The sequence below is a fragment of the Amia ocellicauda genome, chromosome 15 (genome assembly GCF_036373705.1).
Source record: "Amia ocellicauda isolate fAmiCal2 chromosome 15, fAmiCal2.hap1, whole genome shotgun sequence".
Lineage (NCBI taxonomy): Eukaryota > Metazoa > Chordata > Actinopteri > Amiiformes > Amiidae > Amia > Amia ocellicauda.
In genome coordinates this window covers 22,077,600-22,098,676 of record NC_089864.1, presented here as the reverse complement: position 1 = coordinate 22,098,676, position 21,077 = coordinate 22,077,600, and the positions used below count along the sequence as shown (strand labels likewise).

The 21,077-nt window shown below is 39.4% G+C and overlaps 1 protein-coding gene across 2 annotated transcripts in view; it reads left to right on the top strand.

The window, feature by feature from the left end:
- wash1 (WAS protein family homolog 1) overlaps window positions 1-21,077 on the top strand; it is a 47,974-nt gene that overhangs the window by 12,794 nt on the left and 14,103 nt on the right. For both annotated transcript variants that reach the window (XM_066724005.1, XM_066724004.1), the window contains exons 2-4: window positions 697-837; window positions 14,841-14,952; window positions 15,473-15,619. In XM_066724005.1, coding sequence (XP_066580102.1) covers window positions 697-837; window positions 14,841-14,952; window positions 15,473-15,619 — 400 coding nt within the window. The remainder of the gene's footprint in view (window positions 1-696; window positions 838-14,840; window positions 14,953-15,472; window positions 15,620-21,077) is intronic.

Genomic DNA, 21,077 nt, shown 5'->3' with positions numbered 1-21,077 from the left:
CTGCAGTGGGGAGCTGTATACTCAGCCTGTTTTCCTGGCTACATTATTAACACGGTGCGCCCCTAATTACATCCTTATATCACAGGATGCTGGGCTCTCTCTATTCCTACAGTTTAATATTACTGGAGGGAAAATGTTTTGTTGTAAAACTACAGCTCACTGACTTTTGCTGTATCACTGGGGACCTGCTCTGTTTTCAAGGCTGCATACTCCATAGCTTTTCAAAAACATCTCCTCCAATTAATGCATTTGCTCTTTAAAATCTGACATGACACACTTTGTTTAAACATACTATGGTTCTTTGATTTGATTAATATATTTCGCAATGCCCTGGTGGAAAAAAAATGAGCACCCTTACTTTTAAGTGAGCAAACTGTTCCAGTGGTGTAAATTGGCCAGAGCAGACATGCTGCCTGCTGCATTTTATGCTGAATATTAAAGAATGGATCAAATGTGTAGTGGGAGAACTTATTTTATTGCCCAATTAATCCCCTTAGCACAGCTTGCTCACTACATGAATGGGTAAATTCTGAAGAGACAATTGCTCATTTTATTTTGGAGCATCTTTTGAAATCACCATTTGAAAGTACTTGACAGTCATGTTACATAGTTATGTGTACTTCTGTATGGTCTAGTTCAGGGTACTGGTGTTCCTTACTCCTGTAATTTGTGTTTCTACTTCTGTCTTCTCTGCAGGATGACCCAAAAACACTATTTGGAAGGGCAGGTGTACTCTGTGCCCCTGATCCAGCCGGATCTGCGGCGAGAGGAGGCCATTCACCAAATAGCTGATGCCCTTCAGTACCTGGAGAAAATCTCCTCTGACATCTTCAGCAGGTACTACTTCCTCTTTTGATTGTGTAGTCACAGAGCCAGAAGTATCATGTCATTTTTTCCCCACATCTAAGGCAGGAAGAGAAAGAAACAACCTTATATATAATAATCTGTGCCAGCTGTGCTTTATTTATATGTTTTTCTTGCAAAGGGAAACTGTTTCTCATTTTTACAGCTGAAATGAAAATCATTGTTTATTCCTCTCACAGAAGGTGTGCTAACGACTGGCACCGCAATCTAATTCTTAGTACTATGTGGCTATCATGACAAAATGTGTGTTTAAACCTTTCTGTATTTGGAAAAGAGGGTAAAATCCCCCCTCCCACCTCTCCCCAATGCAATCAACACAAAAAGGAAACCCTGTTGTGTATTAACTAAGTATTCTCTGCACATTAAGGCACCTGAGTTACTGGATGCAGTTGACCCAGAGCTGACAGTAGAACTGAGTGTTTTAATTAGGTGGAAAATTAAGTTTTAATAAAAGCAATCGAACAACAAGAGGGGAACCCGGTACTTTTGTGTGGTTGTTTATGGTGGTTTTATTTGCAAAGGAGGATTTAATATAAAGCAGCAACAAAGCTATTGTTGAGTGACAAAGCATGTTAAAGCAGAACATGAATAGTTTCGCTGAACAAACGGCTTACTTGCTGTTCCACTATACATAAATTAATCATAAACTCCTTAATCTGCAAAATTACAATACTACAATTACTACTACTAAAACAACTACTGTGATGATTTCTTCTGTAACTGGGCATATTGTATTCGTTATACGTTTATTGTAGATTGGGATGTATTGTTATCTTAACTTTTAAACCTAATCTGGCTAAGCCTAATTTTTCAAAATGGTTTATCTGGAACTCACAGTAGACTACGGAGCATGTACCTTAAAATATAATGTTGCACAGAAGATGCCTTGGTGCACATATCTCCCCCATAACGTTACATAGAGTTGTAAGAGGTCTTGAATCCCTACTTCAAATTCAAAATATTTTATTGGAGTGATTTAAAAATCTGGGTGAGGGAAAGGTAATTTACTATTTGTGTTGATAATCTAATGCTGTGGCCACGGCAGGATACATCTGTGGATTAACAGTGGAACAAATGCAATGAGTAATGCAGGCTTAACTCATGCCCATCCAATGTGTCTCTGTCGGCCTCTTTTCTAGTGACACTGCAACGTGCTTAGCTGCACGTGATATGCATTGCTCTGTATTGATAACTCGTCTGTACATTATGCAGTTAAAATGGAAAAAAGCATCTGGGTCAAGCTATTAACCTTTTGGGTAGTCACTTTCTGGATTTTCAGCCTCTGTACATAAATAGCAGAATGAAAATGGAAATTAATGTATTGTCTCTGATGTGAAATTTGGTATGTCCATAACGTGCCTAGAAGGCACAAAATTTTAATCTGCTTCGAATCCACTTCAGTTATAATAAATCCACTTAATGTATCTTTTAATATTGCAGTGGCGAGTTCTGTGTTACTGGTGTGTTTGGTTAAGACTGATATTTATGAGTTGTTTCCGGTGTCACGGAAAGATGGATTTTAAATAACACTGGCTTTGTTCCAGATCCTACTCTGAAGTTCCCCCCACTGGGGAGCCAATTTCCCCCCATTTCCAAACATTTCCCCCCATTTTCACATTACCCTTATTAGAGAGGAATTGCATATATAGTATTGCTGTACTAATGTATATGGGCCTTAGATATTAACTTGATACAATACTGCAAATTTTAACTAATGTAACTGCAATAAAAGGCTGTCTTACCGATGAATGCTTCTGTCCCAGGAAGTGTAACAGTCTTGGCTGCTGACCAGGTGCATTTAATAGTCTTTTTATGTCATCTTGAGGAGGTGTCCATTTAAATATGAATTTAAATTGACATGCAGCATGAAAGGTCGTAAAGTCATGATGCTTAAAACCAAAGGTGGATTGCACATATATTGTATTTTAAAGTGTGTGCATTTATCCTGTTTTAATTTTATTTTGAAGGTAGAAGACTGATTCAACAGGTGTTTATTTCATTTTTTTTAATGCAGCCACTTGCTGAGAAAAATGTGAACCAGTAACATTTATGAAGAAAAGAAAACCTTGAATATACATAGTTCACTTGTTTAAACAATTGAAAAATTATAGTGAGAGGGGAAGACAACACACAATCCAACAGCTCTCATATTTAAATCCCACATAGATCTTGTGGATTGATTGGAAGGATGCTATGGATACAAATAACAGTGAAATAGTGATTATTATTTGGGTGAGTTTTCACTGAACAGAGGAATTAACATGGACTCCACCTTGCAGGCTGATATTGTGATAAGCATCATGATTCGTGTGGGCCTATACACTCCTTTAATAGTAGAGTGAATACATTTTATATATATATATATATATACACAGTTGTATTAATTAAATGTCTATTCGCTCTATAAATGTATACTTTTTAATTTATGGTGTTATTAAATATAGATATAGTGGCAGAATTATTTGGTGAATCAAGAGACACATTCTGCAAATAGCACCTACTGTAGTGATACAGTAAAGTTGTGTTTATTTGTGGATGTTGGCAAATACTATTTGTTATGGTTAAGTAACTGACTTATACTGTGTTTTATAATGCAAACTTGGGAATTGTTTTATTTTGCTGTTTAGTGTAAATACAACAAACCGTAACTGTCAAAATACACACACATTCGATGCCTAGCAACTTGCACACACAACTGAAGAGAGCGCAGCCTGGCTCGGACCCATCGTACTTGTTTTGTACAAAATTTATTTTTATTTTAGAATATGATATTGCATTGCAGCACTGGCGGAACCAGTGCCACCCCGCACACCCCTGACATCTGATTGGCTACCCCGGGTGCCACCCCAAAATTTAATTTGCTACTGGCAGTTTGATGCTGATTGACATCTCATTTCACCTCTTGTTGAAAGAAGCATTTATTTTGACGTTCGGCAGTGTATTTCTCAAATCGAGGATGAGGAAGAGAGAATATTAACGTTGTTTGCGAGATACAGAAGAATAAGAAGAGCATACAGAAGAAGAAGAGTGTATTTCCACAGCTCCACAAGCTCTTTTCGCGATTGGTGAAAACATAATATTTGAAGTAAGGTTTAGCATCGGGTTTAGTTTTCCTGAACAACTTTTACGAAAGTTGAGTCGCTGTGTAAGTTAACGCTAGACGTTTGGCTCCATAACAGACAGTTAATCAGATAAGCGAGATCAGTTCCCAGTTTAGCCTAACATTATGTTCACATCTGTGCTGGTAATACACGCATATGTAGTGTAGTGTGTAAGTTACAGTATACGAATGTTTAGCTAATGTGGGGTAGCTAGTAGGCTACAGCTGTCAGTTTTCAGCAAGATAACATTTAGCAATTTGAAATCCAATAACTCAGTTAGATTTTCATACTTGAACTCAAAACGAACAATTGTTATCACTCTGTTAACATTCTCAAAAGATTACCACAATTTGCACATAGCCTGTTTGCTATCGTAAAGCTGTAAGAAATTATAGCTAGCTAAGTTACTTACTGCAGAGTAGGGCTAGCCATGATCTAACTAGTAACTTACACTGGTAGTTGATTTTTAGGGTTAGGGTTACACACTAATTTTCTGTCATGATCTATGGACACCCTGAAGTAGTCTTGGCCACCCCCTGCCCACCCCATGTATAAAACTCTAGTTCGGCCACTGCATTGCAGCCTGGCGCCAGTGTTGGAGACGCGTGAAAATAAATCGGTTACCGAATCAAGTGTTAACTGGATGAATACATAATTTAATTGATGAGTAAAATCAATTAAGGATCGCTTCTGAATCATCAATACCTACCATTTTCTAACCAATATAACTAAGATCAAGTCACTCCCAGCTGAAGGCTATAACTGATGACTGTGTTAATCCTTTTTCACAGATGGTGAGTTTCTCTCATGTGCTGTACACTCATTTTGCAGGACCATTCTTGCTGATTAAGTGAAAACGAGCACAAATGCATAGTAACACTTTTTCTGAAACTTGGCGGCACACTTACAGGGCTTTATAGTCCCCCTTGTCAATTATTTTATTGTTTTTGTTACATATTTAGCCAATGAACCTATTATTTCCACCCTTTTATTACCATTTGTACCCTCCTGCGTCTCTATAAAGTCCCTCTTCAGTCCTTGCATCTAGTGATGAATCAGCCCACTTTAAACCTTGACATTTATGGGTTTTACATTTAAAATGGATCCCATTTGTGCCATTATCAGTGTTGCAGATTGGATGTGCATATCCAACTACAGTAAATATAGTATACACTCACCTAAAGGATTATTAGGAACACCTGTTCAATTTCTCATTAATGCAATTATCTAACCAACCAATCACATGGCAGTTGCTTCAATGCATTTAGGGGTGTGGTCCTGGTCAAGACAATCTCCTGAACTCCAAACTGAATGTCTGAATGGGAAAGAAAGGTGATTTAAGCAATTTTGAGTGTGGCATGGTTGTTGGTGCCAGACGGGCCGGTCTGAGTATTTCACAATCTGCTCAGTTACTGGGATTTTCACGCACAACCATTTCTAGGGTTTACAAAGAATGGTGTGAAAAGGGAAAAACATCCAGTATGCGGCAGTCCTGTGGGCGAAAATGCCTTGTTGATGCTAGAGGTCAGAGGAGAATGGGCCGACTGATTCAAGCTGATAGAAGAGCAACTTTGACTGAAATAACCACTCGTTACAACCGAGGTATGCAGCAAAGCATTTGTGAAGCCACAACACGTACAACCTTGAGGCGGATGGGCTACAACAGCAGAAGACCCCACCGGGTACCACTCATCTCCACTACAAATAGGAAAAAGAGGCTACAATTTGCACAAGCTCACCAAAATTGGACAGTTTAAGACTGGAAAAATGTTGCCTGGTCTGATGAGTCTCTTGTTGAGACATTCAGATGGTCGAGTCAGATTTTGGCGTAAACAGAATGAGAACATGGATCCATCATGCCTTGTTACCACTGTGCAGGCTGGTGGTGGTGGTGTAATGGTGTGGGGGATGTTTTCTTGGCACACTTTAGGCCCCTTAGTGCCAATTGGGCATCGTTTAAATGCCACGGCCTACCTGAGCATTGTTTCTGACCATGTCCATCCCTTTATGACCACCATGTACCCATCCTCTGATGGCTACTTCCAGCAGGATAATGCACCATGTCACAAAGGTCGAATCATTTCAAATTGGTTTCTTGAACATGACAATGAGTTCACTGTACTAAACTGGCCCCCACAGTCACCAGATCTCAACCCAATAGAGCATCTTTGGGATGTGGTGGAACGGGAGCTTCGTGCCCTGGATGTGCATCCCACAAATCTCCATCAACTGCAAGATGCTATCCTATCAATATGGGCCAACATTTCTAAAGAATGCTTTCAGCACCTTGTTGAATCAATGCCACGTAGAATTAAGGCAGTTCTGAAGGCGAAAGGGGGTCAAACACAGTATTAGTATGGTGTTCCTAATAATCCTTTAGGTGAGTGTATTTTTGGAGGCATGTTCCCCAAATGCGGCATATTTCTACTAGAATAAATATCTCAAACATTGTATTGAAACTGAAAAGTATAATGAAAAATCTCGAACAGCAGTGTGTATTTTTATGAAATACAGCATCACCTTGCCTCTAAGTCCCAATACACTACAGCACTGGTTGTTCCCTTGGGTCTTTTTTTGCATTGTATCTAAAAGACCAACCCGTGTGCGTTTTGTGTTGCTGTTTTTCATATTTTGTTGGTGTTTCTTTAAACAAGCACCACAATTCCATGTTTAACCTAGTGCTAACGTGTGAGATTGTTTCAAATCCTTTCAACAAAACCAAACATTAATGTACTACAGTATAATATCTCTGCTCTCAAGGTCATTTATGTATGTTTTGGCCATGCTTAAGCTTGAGAGTTACTTAAAATGTGTACCAGTAAACACACCTGTGTTGTTTCTACCATCTATTCCTTGGTTACTTAGGTTACTGCCTACTATAGGTAATACCTTGGCTGGGAGAAATGCATTTTTTATTTCTCAAGAACAGTTTGTTGATGTATTTAAACATATCCTGTAGCCGCAGTTTGGATGTCTTATAAATGCAAAGGAAAATGCTGATGTCTTTTGAAGAAGAGAATTTCGTGAAATAAAGCATTGAGAGACTTCAAGATATATCCACCACATCCCTTCTGATCTGGAAGTCACAGTATACAGTGCAAGCCAGAGTGGGAATTAGAAATGATGCTGGGAAATCTACAGATATGATGCTTGCACCAACATCAAACACGGTGCTGAGATCTGCATCTTTTGAACTCCATTGCACAATTCCCTCTTCAAAAGATAAGACCCCGAATCTGCTGAACATCTGAGCAGTGCTGTACATCCAGCGAGGAGGCAATTGAGTATTACAAAAAAAAAAAGAATAATGCCCCAAAACATAAGCTGGTTTGCATTAGTTGGAGCACATTGCCTCTGCTTACGTAATGCATGTACTTCGCTGTCTGAGATTACAGAAGAAGGCTGAGTCATTTCATTCACAATTGGGAAAAGGAATTATGGTGGACTGTAATTAGTTGTGTCAGTCAAACAGAGGTGCCAGGCTTTTCAGGCCCCAGTGCATCTAAATATTACAGTGTTGTTTTATATACTATTGGATTAAATCTGACTGTGGTTATCACTCATCATTGAATCCTGCAGTCAATTAAGCAAGGTAGTCCTATTGCTAACTGAGGTCTGTGAAATCAGCAGTCATTCCATTGCAATTTTATAAATGGAAGAACAGATGGTTAACGAAAGAGTCATAAATAAAAAATGACACGGAGAAAAAAAGAGAGCGAGGAAAAGACCAAGCCGAAACATTCTCGGGTGTGAGTTATGTAATTCGTTTTATTGATTACTTAGAGCTCTTGTCTACTTTTGATATAACATTTTAAAAAGTTACAGAATCCCACAGTTTCTCACATTTTCTTATTTGTTCAGTATAATAATTGCCTTTTCCATTATTTTAAGTGCTCATTAAGACAGACAATAAATGCACCATACACTGCAGGTCAGCATTGGTGACATTTTGTTGTTTTTCCAAGAATGGAAATAGACTGCTAAATGTTAAATGTTGGCATAACAATGTGAGGAAACTGCACTTTTAACCCTGTATGTGTGGGTATGCCATGCCCAGATCCATCATAATCTAAAAAATAAATAATAATTGAGGACGTTGTGTTTGTGTGTTAAATATAGTAATATGGAAATTAAGTTGATTCCAAACAGAAGATGAACTTGATTTGATTTGTTTATTTGCTTCTATCGCCTGTAACAGATCATTTTAGAGATGTTTGAACATAAATCTTCTTGATGAAATACTTAAAGAAAGCTCGTTTGACAGAACAGAGAGGGTTAAGGAATTGTGTTGGGGACAATACAAAATACAAACAAAGCTTCTGAGTTGCGGAGCAGTCTTTGTGCAGTCAGGGGTGATGAAGATAAAGTGCTCTAGTGAGTGGGGACACTGTCGACAGCAGTTACTGAATGACTATAGATGCCTGGAAAGCCAGGTCCTCTGAGGGGTTAATCCCCAGAGGATGCCTTTAAAAATTCCTGTCACTTACTGAAGGCAGAATGGAGCCAATGACACTTCACTGTCACAGCTTCTACAATCACAGCTCTGTAATTGCATTTTCAATAGAAAAAGAAAATAAATGAGAAAACCTAGTGGAGTTTCATCACCAGGAATGCTCTTTTATCCTTGGGCACCGTTAATATAAAAATATAAGGAAGATAATGTAGTGATTGATGATTTCACTAAATGCGTTTCCCTGCAAAGACTTGTCTGTGTATATGGCTTGAGTAAACATTTAGTTTTTGAGAGGCCTTTGCATTGACTGGTATATAGCTTTGTTGAAGCCACATATAAACTTAAGAATATGAATTTGAAGTTCTCCCAGGTAAATCCTAAAATGCTGATAGTTTTATTTTATTAAGGTTATCAAAGTTATCAATTGTTTAGAAACCATAAAGTAGAAAAACTATTGAATGTAGTTTACCAAGTGTTGCACATTACAAGCTTTATACCACCTTTAAAACTAAATAAAAATACATCTGCCAATTGTGCAAAGTTTAGTGAATCACTTCAAAGACAGTTGTTTTCATATATATTTAAGTTTTTCAATATTGATTCAGCATGAAATTCATGTGTATAGTGTTTTGTGTTGTTTCATATAGTGAAAACAGGGATATCTTGCATAACTGCCATTCTGTTTTCCAGGTTAATCAGACTTACTAAATTATATATGTTTAGTTCTTCCAATTGAACTGTTCCTTGTTTTTCCCTGTCAATTGGGGAAGCCTATAGAAATCCCTCCTTACCATTTTGGATGCTATACATGAACAGGGAGGTGAGAAGATGGCAGAGCAGCTTTTGATTCAGTCTTGTAGAAGAAGTCCTCGTGTAACTGGGTGAATCTAATCGGCATATACTGCAAAATTAATGGTCCACAGGCAACAGAGCTCAGCCCAGCAGGCGTCTCTCCTTGCTTGTTGGATCCAAGATAAGTGTCCAGATTATCAGACAGACCTACTGCTGGCTTAGTGGAAGCGATTTCATTCTTTACTAAAGTCTTAACAGGTGTAACACAGTAGGGGGGTGTAGGAAGTGAAGGGTGGTACATATGGAATGAACACATCCCGCTATTTGTGTGGCCGTTGTAGCAGGTTGGGGGGCCTGTCACAAAAAGGGCTTGTTTGTAGGTGGGGTCTGGTCTTGAAACACACAGTAGGGAGGCAGACAGAGGGTACAAAACAGGCTTGGTGTGGTTTTATTGCTTCCCTCAATGGCAGGCACAGTGTCAAAACAAACAAAACACTAATAATAATGATATCTGTAAATGCCCAGGTCGGCAGAGCCGAACACCGGGCACACAGAAGTATAAAAGGAGTAAGGCAGGTTCGTAATTCAATTTCGTAATCAAATTTCATTACTGGCGGGAGGTTGTCAGACAGTCCGGGGTTCAAGAGGGAGAATGGTCCAGGTCCAGAAAAAGGGTCTCAAACCAGTGAATCAGTCAACTGTCAACTGTCAACTTTCAACTTTGCACTTCTTTCTCCTGCTCTCTGCTCTCTGCTCTCTGCTCTCTGCTCTCTGCTCTCTGCTCTCTGCTCTCTGCTCTCTGCTCTCTGCTCTCTGCTCTCTGCTCTCTGCTCTCTGCTCTCTGCTCTCTGCTCTCTTGTGCACCTAGCTACCCCAGCCAAGAATGCACACACTGGTTGGTTTCCTGGTTCCTTTTATAGAGGAAGTGGTGGGCGGGGCTATGGCCATCAGGAGCCCTGCTTGCTTCTGGGGTTTGGAGTCTTGAAGGAGAGGTTTTGTAGTCTCCTCCACTGAAAGACCGCCCTGACCCTGGCCTTGCCTCTCACACTGCCACACCGTGCTTGTTCTCCCTTTTGGCTGGGAAACCATTTACTGGCCCAGAGGACAGAGGGAATCTATTCTCCCCAGTATTAGTCAGCACCCTACACCAGGGCGAGGTTTTCCTTCTGGAGCTTGAACTGAGACAGCTGGAAGCTTGTGTGATGTCTTTTTGAGTCGGTATAACAGTGCACATCTCTAGTGATGAACCAATCTTACTTGCCGTTCTTTTTGGAGAAACTTTATACAATTGCAATGTCAGCAGTAGGGCTTTGAATGAACCTTGTAATAACAATCCTTTAACGGCCACACAAATACTAGTAAGAAGAGATATTGCTGGCCTGGAAACAGTTCAAAGATCAATAATCCCTGGCCTCAAAGGAATGTTCTACACAGACAGGTTAAAAGAACTGGATTGTTTTATTCTTCAACAGAGAAGGTCGGTATTATTATGAATCCTCAAAGGATGACGACAAAGTCAATACACAGGAATACATCAGACGGGTATTTTTAACAAACTACCGAGCCGTGGAGTCGATGCTCACTTTCTGGGATCCTTGGGCGGGATGATTTTCTGGGATCAGCTTGTAACTGTCAGCCAACCAACTAACATGCAGGAAACATGGGATTTTTTTTTTTTAAACTAATACAACACTATTGTCAAAATAATCATAAAACCATCAACACCTGGGCCTGAAACCCCAGAATTCAACAACATTATAAATCATGTACAGCCTCCTCTCTGACTGTCTCTCTGTTTTGGCTCTAGAGTCTCTCTTCAACTCTCTTCGTTCATTGCAGCAGTCACTCTTTTAAAAGGGTGTGGTGTCTGTCCAAGGGGGATAATTGGCTGATTGGCCAACTATACAGTGTGAAGGAATTTGCTACGTTCTTATCCTGGTCATTTGATCAAGCCACCATAGATCAGCACATTTGAATGTCTTAAAAGTCTTTTCGTAGCAGTGGAAATCTCACCCTACCACAACGTGAATATGTACATTGGGGGGATGTTTGGGGTCTGGATATGCATGGTGCATTAAAGTAAATTTGATTTGATTGTGTGCCAACAGCCAATCAGCTTCCAGATCTAGCTTGAACGGTGAAATGTACAACTGTAAATTCAATAGAATGAAACGTATCAATCAATCTGCGGATATTCCGGCTTTACAAAAGATTCACCAACCACTGTATAAGAGCAACAGCCATTTAGCTACTTTCTGACGCGGATCTGGAGACAAGAGAAATCATGGCAGTGACAGGACACTGCAATGAAAGCTCACTTCGCAGCTACTGGACAGCAAATCCACAGGAAAGACGCAATTGATCCACAGTTTTAACTTCAGCAGCATCCAAAAATCACTCAGACAGTCAAAGTACAGCACTGTTTTAGCTCCAGCCAATCCACTCCCTGCTGGCTTGAATGAAGCCCCGCCTCCAGCAACAAGTTCCGATGGAATACTACAGGGACTGTTCAGTAACTTTAATGTTACTTTCTGTGGCAATGTCCAGATCAACTATAAGAAAGACTAATGACACAATAGTAATTACAATTAATAAGATATATTTTATCCAAATAAAAATAATTGTCTGTATGTGCATGTTCTTTTGTTCTTTCCTTCGGCTAGGGACTCGTAACTCCAGTCGCGGTCATCTATCAAACATTAGAGCCCACATCGATGGGTTCTATTGCTTAATCAGGACAGATACGATGTGAAAGTTCCGTTCTCCTCTGGTGATATGGTACAGCTTTGGGGCTGGAGAGTCATGTAAGGTTACCCTACGTCAACAGGATCTCTATTGCTAAAATCTTGTCACCCAAGTATGATTTCTTCTTCAGTTTACATGGAGTTTTAAAGTGATTTTAAGCATGAGAAATCAATTGAACTTACCTTTAAAGACTCACTGTCTGAAGTATGTGCTTTTGCTGTATCGTGAGGATATGCATGTTCTGTGTCACAGTCATAACTGTGGAGGTGATATTCAACTACATTCAGACCCTGCCGATGTCTAATACACATTTACTTTAATTTGGAACATGCTATGCCCAATAGGAAGCTGCTTATCTCTGAGGATGTACCCTTTTAAGAACCGTCTGATAGCCACTGTGGAGAAAGTAACATATAGTACCCCAAGGATTCTGGTTTTAGTGGCTAGGGAATGACTAATCTCCCATTATTATGAATAAATAATGGAATAAATAAATAAAGTCCTTGCTCTGCAAATATGCATAGATATTAATCCCTTGTTCTGATATGGAGCTTTAAAGCGATTGAGTTGGTTTCCATGGAAACGGCTGGAGGAATCGCAAGAATCTCTGCCAGGCGAAGTCAGCTCTGGGAAATGAGTCCTCAGCTTCATTGTGTATAAAGAGGGGGAATGGCACCTGACCTACATTACTGCTGCAGAGATGTTGGTGTCTCATTTAGTCGTACAAGACCCGCTTAGGTTACACACTCCTGTTGCCTGCAATAAAATTACCCTACTACAAGCCTCATCCCCGAACACCTTTGCAGTGGATTCTGGGTTATCTTTAGCCAGACTGACATTTAATCAAATAAGATAGAAGCACGGTCACCTGGCAAGTACTTTAAAGGTATAGACATCAGTGCTTCATCATGATACAACTTCATATTTCTAACACAGAATGATCAAGTATCAAAACATACTGGTTTGGAATGTCTATTTAAAGACCTAATGAGTTGGCAGGAATTTATGTAGGTCTGATGAATTAACCTCTTATTCGTCAGGGAGAGAGTTTCCGGGAGATTAGAGGTTTTATCCGGGAAACCGAGAATGGAGAATATGAGGGATGCACAGAATAAGTGTGTGATGGCAAATCCCAGGGGATTATGTTTTTTTTTTTTTTTTTCTTGTTACCGTATTATATGTAGATGTGACTTATGTGCTACCCATATAAACCCACACCTGTAATATTGCTTATCAGTAAGACAAAGTGATTCTTCTTGCCTACCTCATATCTTTCTCACCCCTCTTTTAATAATGCTAAATGACTTTGGGATCTCAAGCTATAATAACCATCTAGCCATGTTTAAAACAAGCAGGTGAAAAAGAAAAGGGAACAACACTCTAGTAGTTTATATTTCATACAAGTCATTTTTATTATAGTTATTGTTTAATTATAGTTATTTTTTATTATTAATCGACCACAAAGTCTTCACCAGATAAATGTCCAAAAGCTAATTCCTAGTGCCTTCTAGCAATTACAAATCAGTTACAGATTACCTGAGTGGGCAGTTATCTTATGTTTTTGTATTTCTTTTTTAATTTTGTGAAATGTATGCACTCAGCAAATTGCACCTTTTGTTACTAAATAAAAATGGGCAAACTCATTCATTCACCTGAGGCCCTAGAAGTATGTTCACTCCTACATATGCCTCTCACTTTAGCAGTTTCAAAAGTACATTTCCAGTGGGGCTGCTATGAAGAGAGACCTGTTTGGCTTTCAACCATCACTTCCTGTCTGCCCTAAATTGTCTGCTCTCAGTGCCTGGGCAGGAGTCATGCTTGAGAACCAAAGTGACGTCTCTGCAGTGCACTACTTGAATATAAACAGACTTTATCCGGTTATGGGATAGTTCAGTTACAAGTGGAGCTGCCTGTTTCATACTGTTATAAAGTGTATGACCTTGGAATAGGTCTGAGGAGCACACAGCCTATGATCACCCCTCCAGCAATAAACTGTCTCAAAGATCAATGCCTGAATGTTGGCTGTGCCCAGATTCCAGGGCAGCCTTATAAGATTGGTTAATAGATTTTGAAAGACATCTGCTGATCTCTACACCTCAGGCATGTCTTGCAAACTTCCCTTTCTACTCCGCGTTTCTAACCTTTATGAGATTTGTGCTACAGCCCACCTTATAATTCTGGTGCAGTTTTTCTTTTCTAGTTACCCATATCCTTGGATTGATTGCTCAATCCCATAGCTGTAAAGGCATACAATTATGTATTATTCTTCCTGTCACTGCCTCAGTGTCAGCTTTCTTGTTTGAAAGTGAAAAGTTCTAATGAGATGTTCCCTGTGTGTTATTTTTGTTGCTCCTCACAGCATTGTATTTGGGTTTGGAAAGACCTTTCATTTCAGACATTCGATGATCACATATTTTACAGCAGTACTAAAATGAAAAAGAAAAGAAAGGAAAAAAGTTTAGATCTGAAAACGATCAGAACATCTGAAATCTGATTCCTCAAAGGCTCCCTTTTGAAGTACAGCTTGTATTGTTCGTGGTGAAAAAAGCAAAAGAATATGTCAAACATTGTGACAGCCAGCTCATAGGGAGAACCCTAACCTCCAAAAGAGCACTTAATGTTTGGTCCTGCTTTGGCATCGAATGAATCAGGAAGCAGATCAATGTATTGTGACAGCAGCTGAGCGCTCTTGGCCGAGCACATTGACCCGGGCCTGTGACCTCCGTTCTTGGCTGTAATGTTGATCTTGGCTGTGCTGCAGGTGTACCAGAAGCCATGTCTTAAGTCATTTGTAAGCTTGCTTAAATAGAGAGCCTCTGAGTGGTTGTCATTCATATCCCTTTAATAGAGAAGTGCTTTCAGCGACACCTGTTTTACCCTTCCAGAGTGTTCCAGAGTGTGGAGAAGAATCGGACCCATCTCCAAGCTGTGACGGACCGCATCCACCTCGCCCAGGCACGCATCGACAAAATCAAGGGCAGCAAGAAGGCCACCAAGGTAACGGCGTGACACAAGTTTGCTCCCACACAGACTGCCACCCACCTGCCAGCCTGATGGCAAAACCTGCCGTTTCCAGAATCTCTTAGCAACAGAAGCCCCATGCAGTTAATACAGCCACTGAACTGAAGTTATCACAACAGATCATTAAAGCACCAGATATCTTTTCTTGTTTGTTGTACAGATTGTTCTGTTTATTTTAGTTTTTTTGGCTGTTCATGTCAGCGTCCAGAAGGAATTATAATAAAGCACTGCCCACGAAAACATTTCAGAGACTCATTTTAAATACTTTTTTAGTTTGAAAGACATCTGATTCTCATGGGTTCTGAAATAGTTTTTTAACACAAGAAAACCTGTTTTAATATTTGTCCTGTGGCTTTCCATCCCTTGTTTTCGAATAATCATTTTCTAATGGTTTTGAGTTGTGTATGTGAGATGGCATCTGTAGGCTGATTTGGAACTCTGGTTGACTGGTTTGTTTCTGGACAATCAAAGCTGTGACATGTTTGTCTGTCGGTAGGTGTTTTCCAGTGCCAAGTACCCGGCCCCCGAGAGGCTGCAGGACTACACCTCCATATTCATGGGAGCCACAGACCCCACTGCACAGAAACGGCCTCGCTACAAAGTTCAAGGCAAACACCGGCCTCTAGACGAGAAAGCATTACAGGTAATGTAGTAAAGATATGTCTTTACCACCCTTCCCATTCAGCTGTTTACTGTCGAGTGGTTTCCTGGACACAGCCAATCAGTTCAAGGGCACATTATGACCTAATCAAAGATAATAGATTCAGTTTGCAGTTAACTACATTTTCTGTTCCACTGCTTTTCATTTACTTTTTTTTTTTTTTCTCTCTGAACAACACGTTCCATTCAGTCACGTCTGTTGACAGGTCAAGGAAACCTGTTCTCTTGACAATAATGTCTATTTATTTCTGGAGAGAATAAAGCCACATTTCATCAGTTGAGAACTATAGACAATAGGATTGACTCTCTTTAGCATAAGCAGTGCAAACCAATGAATATGCAGCTTCATATGGGTCAAAATCATAAGTCAAGATTTAGGAAACTAATGTGACATATGTGATATTCATTGGGGGAATTATCAAAGATGCTCTCTATGCTCTGAAGAGATATCCAGAGTCTGCTACCATGCCCTCAGTAAAGCATGCGTGTCATACACAGCCTGTGGGAATATCAATCGATCATTAAATCAGTTTTTATGTGGTACTGCACCCATCACTGAAATGCTGCAGAGCACTGTACACATTATTTAATGCAAGATTCTGATTTTTTTTTTTTTTTACAAAATATAAAAGTAAACCATTAGACACAGAGGAGAGAGAAAATAACTTCTGTAATAATATGGCAGACAGTTATAGGAGAAAATAAATCTCTGGGGGTCCACAGCTTAAGGCCTAGGCCTACTGATTGCCTCCCCTCCAGGCAATGTAACAGAAATAGGCAGCGTGAAGATCAGAGCTTAGTCTTATGTAGCGCTGCTGTCTGTGGTCTTCCCTCTGTCTGCCCCTCGGGGGGGAGGTGCCTCGTCCTTGGCTGGAAGACTAGAAGAGAGATTGTGATCATGTTACCGATGGTGAGATGAAGGAGATACGCGTACAGTGTGCGTGACGTCTTCCTGGAACACCAGCAGCACTACAGGCTAGGAGGACTAGTAGAACAGATTCAAAAAGTGAGCCTTTAGACGTGATTTAAATCTCTTACTTAGGCTGGAAGATCATTCCATGGTTTAGTGGCCCTGCCTGGAGTCTATTCAATAAGAAGATCCTTTTGTGCTTTCAATGCTAATAAGAGGACTTTATCTATCCTGTAGCATACTGGGAGCCAGTGCAGGGACTCTCATACTCCGTTTTCACTGGCTATGTTCAGGTGCCCCTCAGCGTGGCCGTGCTGTACCTGTACACCTACACTGCGCCCAGCAGCGTTTCCACTCTGGGACTTTCCAGACATTCTGGGATTTAGTGTTTTAAACATTAAAGCGCAATAAACTTTGGGCTGAAACATTTTTACGATATCTAACACAGTCTTATAAGTTATACAATAACATTTCATCTAGTTTATTTTGTTTACCAGCGCATTGTAAATAACCATGTTACTACTCCCTGTATCATGATCCGATTAATATTGACAATATTGCTTTATTTAAGTATCCTAGATATTTTCCCTTATTATTTATCTGTGGGAGAATGAATTGCGTTGCATTATTTAATACAGTGTGCTGGGTTTAAATCTGTCCTCTGTAGCCACTACATATCTATATCATGAAATATACAGTATGACATAAATAGTCACAGCCTATATATGTAGTTTCTTAAGCAAAATTAATACATGTATATACATGAGTCACACATCAATAACATCACCTGGCATCGACTTTTATTGTGAATGGTATTCCTTTAAAAATATTTTTGGCACCGTAATTAATGGATGAGATGTATTAATCGCTAAGTTTTGTGAGGTTGTAAGGTTTGTATTTCTGCAGTCGGTAAAGCATCTATAATTGGATTACCATTAACATATAGTTATAGCGATAATGAGGGATTACAAATATAATTAAAATATGCGCTGCTTCATGCGATTGATCACTTAAAAATTATTCTCTGTTTTAAACATTGTAATAGTTTTAAGATTCTGTAAACGGGAAAGTTAAAAACCGTGCCATTTAAATTATTTTAAAAGAATTTACAAGACATCGGGACATTTAATTGTTTGCGTGTATTTATAACAAAAAAAGGAATGGATTTCGTCAGGGCACATTGTATGCAGTCCTTTCTCCAGCAGGAGAAATGTCTTTCTGCTCCAAGCATTTAATCCTGTGTGGCACTTTTCCACCGTACATTAATAACTGCTCCAGATGAATTGTTTTCCCAAGGTAAACACACACATTCCCTCTTTGGAAAAGTTTGTACCGCATCTCTCACATCGAGAGCGGCCACCATTACTGCATTACTGTAGTTTCAATTTCCAAATGCAGTGGCGCTGCGTCAGGGACGTCACAGTATTGACCCGGACCAGTGTGGGACTCAGCCGGTACGATGTGTGAAAGTGTGCTGCCTGAAACTAGTTCGGGCACAGGCGGAGATGCAGCTGAGCCCTAGCATGGCCACGCTGAGGTGCAGATAAACGTGGCTAGTGGAAACAGGGAATTATATCAGAGTGATGTGGTCGCATTTATTGGTTTTGATTAAAATCCTTGCAGCAGAGTTTTGAATAACTGAATTGTAGAAATAATTCTGTTTGTGCTTCCTGGCAGAATGGCATTACAATAATCCAATCTAAACATCACAAATACGTGTATTCATTTCTCCGTGTCGTGCATTTTAGAAATATTGATCTTGAAACATGCTGAATGTGTGACTCATAGGAGAGATCAGATGACATCCAGGTTGTGCACCATCCCCTTCAAGGTGAAGTTGAGATTGTCTATCTTTTATATCAAATCAGTTGAAATATATAATAAAACTATTAGGTTTATTTTTTTAATTTTTAAAGAGAAATCTCACTATCTATCCAGGTAGTGATTTTTTACTTTGTTAGATTTAAATAAAAAATTATCACATTTTATAAATGGAAATCCTAACCGTAAGAGACAATGCATAACATTTGTATAGAGGCCTGGAGATATGTATAGGCTGATGTGTAGGAGTTATTTTACTCATTTTTAACGGCTCTGTTGCATCAAAGACTGACTTTTGTATTATGAATGAATTAGAAATGAACCCTCCCCCAGAAAGTTGTATTATCTGTCAATCATCCAGGACAAAACATTTTAGATAAGTTTATTTTGTGAAAGAGAGTCCTGTCTGTCTGTTGTATACTACAGGTTTTATGTATGAATTAATTAATAGATTAGCAGTAATGGTAGCTATTTACCGCTGTTCTTCTCCCTCCCAAGAGTTAAAAGCCACATTTATGTCTAGTGAGGACAGTTCACCGAACAGTGCACGCTCATTAGACTATAGCTATGTAACTGCAGCCATGGCACAAAGCTGTTGTCCTGCAGCTGGTCCTGTGGTTGTCAGTCTTCCTTATTCAGCCCTCAGGTATTGCCTCTCCACGTCAGCCAGCACAGCTGTTGAGTGCAGGACGAGGATCGAGACACTGCGCTCCATTATAATGCATACCTTACGTAACGTTCATTTTAGTAGACCGATTAGTACAGGGGCCACCTTACAAATAAATGCGTTCAGGCTTCAGGAGTCATCATAGTCAATTCACCCACGATGCCTTTGGCCTGTGCAGCTGTGACCCTGGACAACCTCGTATGCAAGATGGGAAGTGTAGGGAGGATCTCTGTTCTACACCGCCACCTGCTGTTGACTAACAATACTATACTTATTTTTTTGTTTATTTTTTTTTTAAAGCTCAGATTCTCCCAAATTCCCAGCCAAGGTAGTATTTTAAAGGATGAGATTAAATTTTAATGAATTTATTTTACTTTATTACTTGGCTCTTATAAAAGGGGTCATTGCACATTTTAATTGCATTCTAAATTAAATTAAATCAAATCCAGAATCAATGATGGCAACTTATTGGCACGATTCATGCAAGATGATCAATTAGTAATTTAAATGTACAGCAGCGTTTATTGGTGTCAATAATGTGTCGCACCTTTTATCCAAAACTAGAGCTGTACAATTTGTGAGGCTAATTTTTAATCAGAGTTCTCGCCTCGTGTTTTGTTTTTGTTTTTGGAAGAATCCCAATGATTTAACAGTGTCCTCACATGAATCTGATAATTAAGAAAATTAGCTCTAACAGCAGTCGTTTGTTACCTTAGCACAGAGTCAGATTAAGAGCATGTACATTGCACACTGTGAAACTAAGCAAAGTGAACGCCAGAAATCAATATGAACACAACAAAAGACATCAACCACGATGTATAGGTTAAGTAGGGGTATCTGTCATTTTATGTGAATCTCATCATAACAAACTAATATAAATGTGAGACTTAACTCTGAGACTAGGATGAGTGGCACATTTTGCTCTGTGTTGATAGGGAATTCTGCAGCTCAGTAGGACTCTTAACTCGTAGCATAAATAAAGACTGAAGAAACGGATGAGGTGAGCCCATCACTGGGATGTATTTCCTGACTCTGTGACCAGCACTGTGAAAGCATTTTCCTGTACATCTGCGTGTTTATAGATCTGCCATCACTCTTGCTGATGCATGTTGTGTTCCAGTGTGTAGCACAGAGAACAAGAGCTACATTTGAGTCTCCCGGGTTACCAAAATAACTTCATGTGCAAGTGTTGCTTTAACGAGAGTAAGACACTGCGAGTGCAGCTTCAGCAGAACGCCAGTAATATGCTGCCTCAGTTCTTTTTGTCTTTTTTAGCAGTGAGTGAATTATTAATAACCCATATCTTTAATCCCTCAATCAGATGTCCCGAATCATAATAAATGAAGTCATGTGGAAAACGTTTGAGAGATTTGTCTTTTTTTTGTTTTTTGTGTCAATGACAGATGCTGTAACATTTGTTCCCAGACCTCATTTTCTTTAGCATTCAGTTTATAATGAATTAGCAAAATCAACTCAAATGATATTCAATGCTTTCTTTTGAAATGAAGCCATAAGCAGAGTTCCCAGTATGCACTGCAGTTTGACAGGGTTTCGTTAGGCTTGCTAATGTGCCTCCTGAAATGAATGGGATGTGTGATGCCTTGGTACTACAGATTGGGAAGTGCGATAGTGTGTAAAAGATCATATATTTTGTGCTATGGTTTATATAAGCCCTCATTAAATGCTCCTTGAGGGTTTGCTTGACTTCTGAGCTCATGATTCACTCTTCGTTTGTATATTTCTTAGTGTGTCTTCATTGATTGTACTGACTGGTCATTCATGGGCATCACCTTAAACAAATTCTGCCTTCACATCTTTCCTTGCTTTCCCTTGATATTTACAGTCTGTCGTTTAGTTTCAAAATCCAGACCTTTCAGACGAGTGAGACATTGAGTAAGCTAATAAGGGATGTTTTTTTGTTGTTGAGAGCATGAAGTCATTCTTACCTCCTTCCACTGCCTCCTTAGACACCCGTTTAGATTATACCTGTAGTCTTCTATGATCTTATACCTTCATTTGACTGTTTTTATTCTTCATTTTATT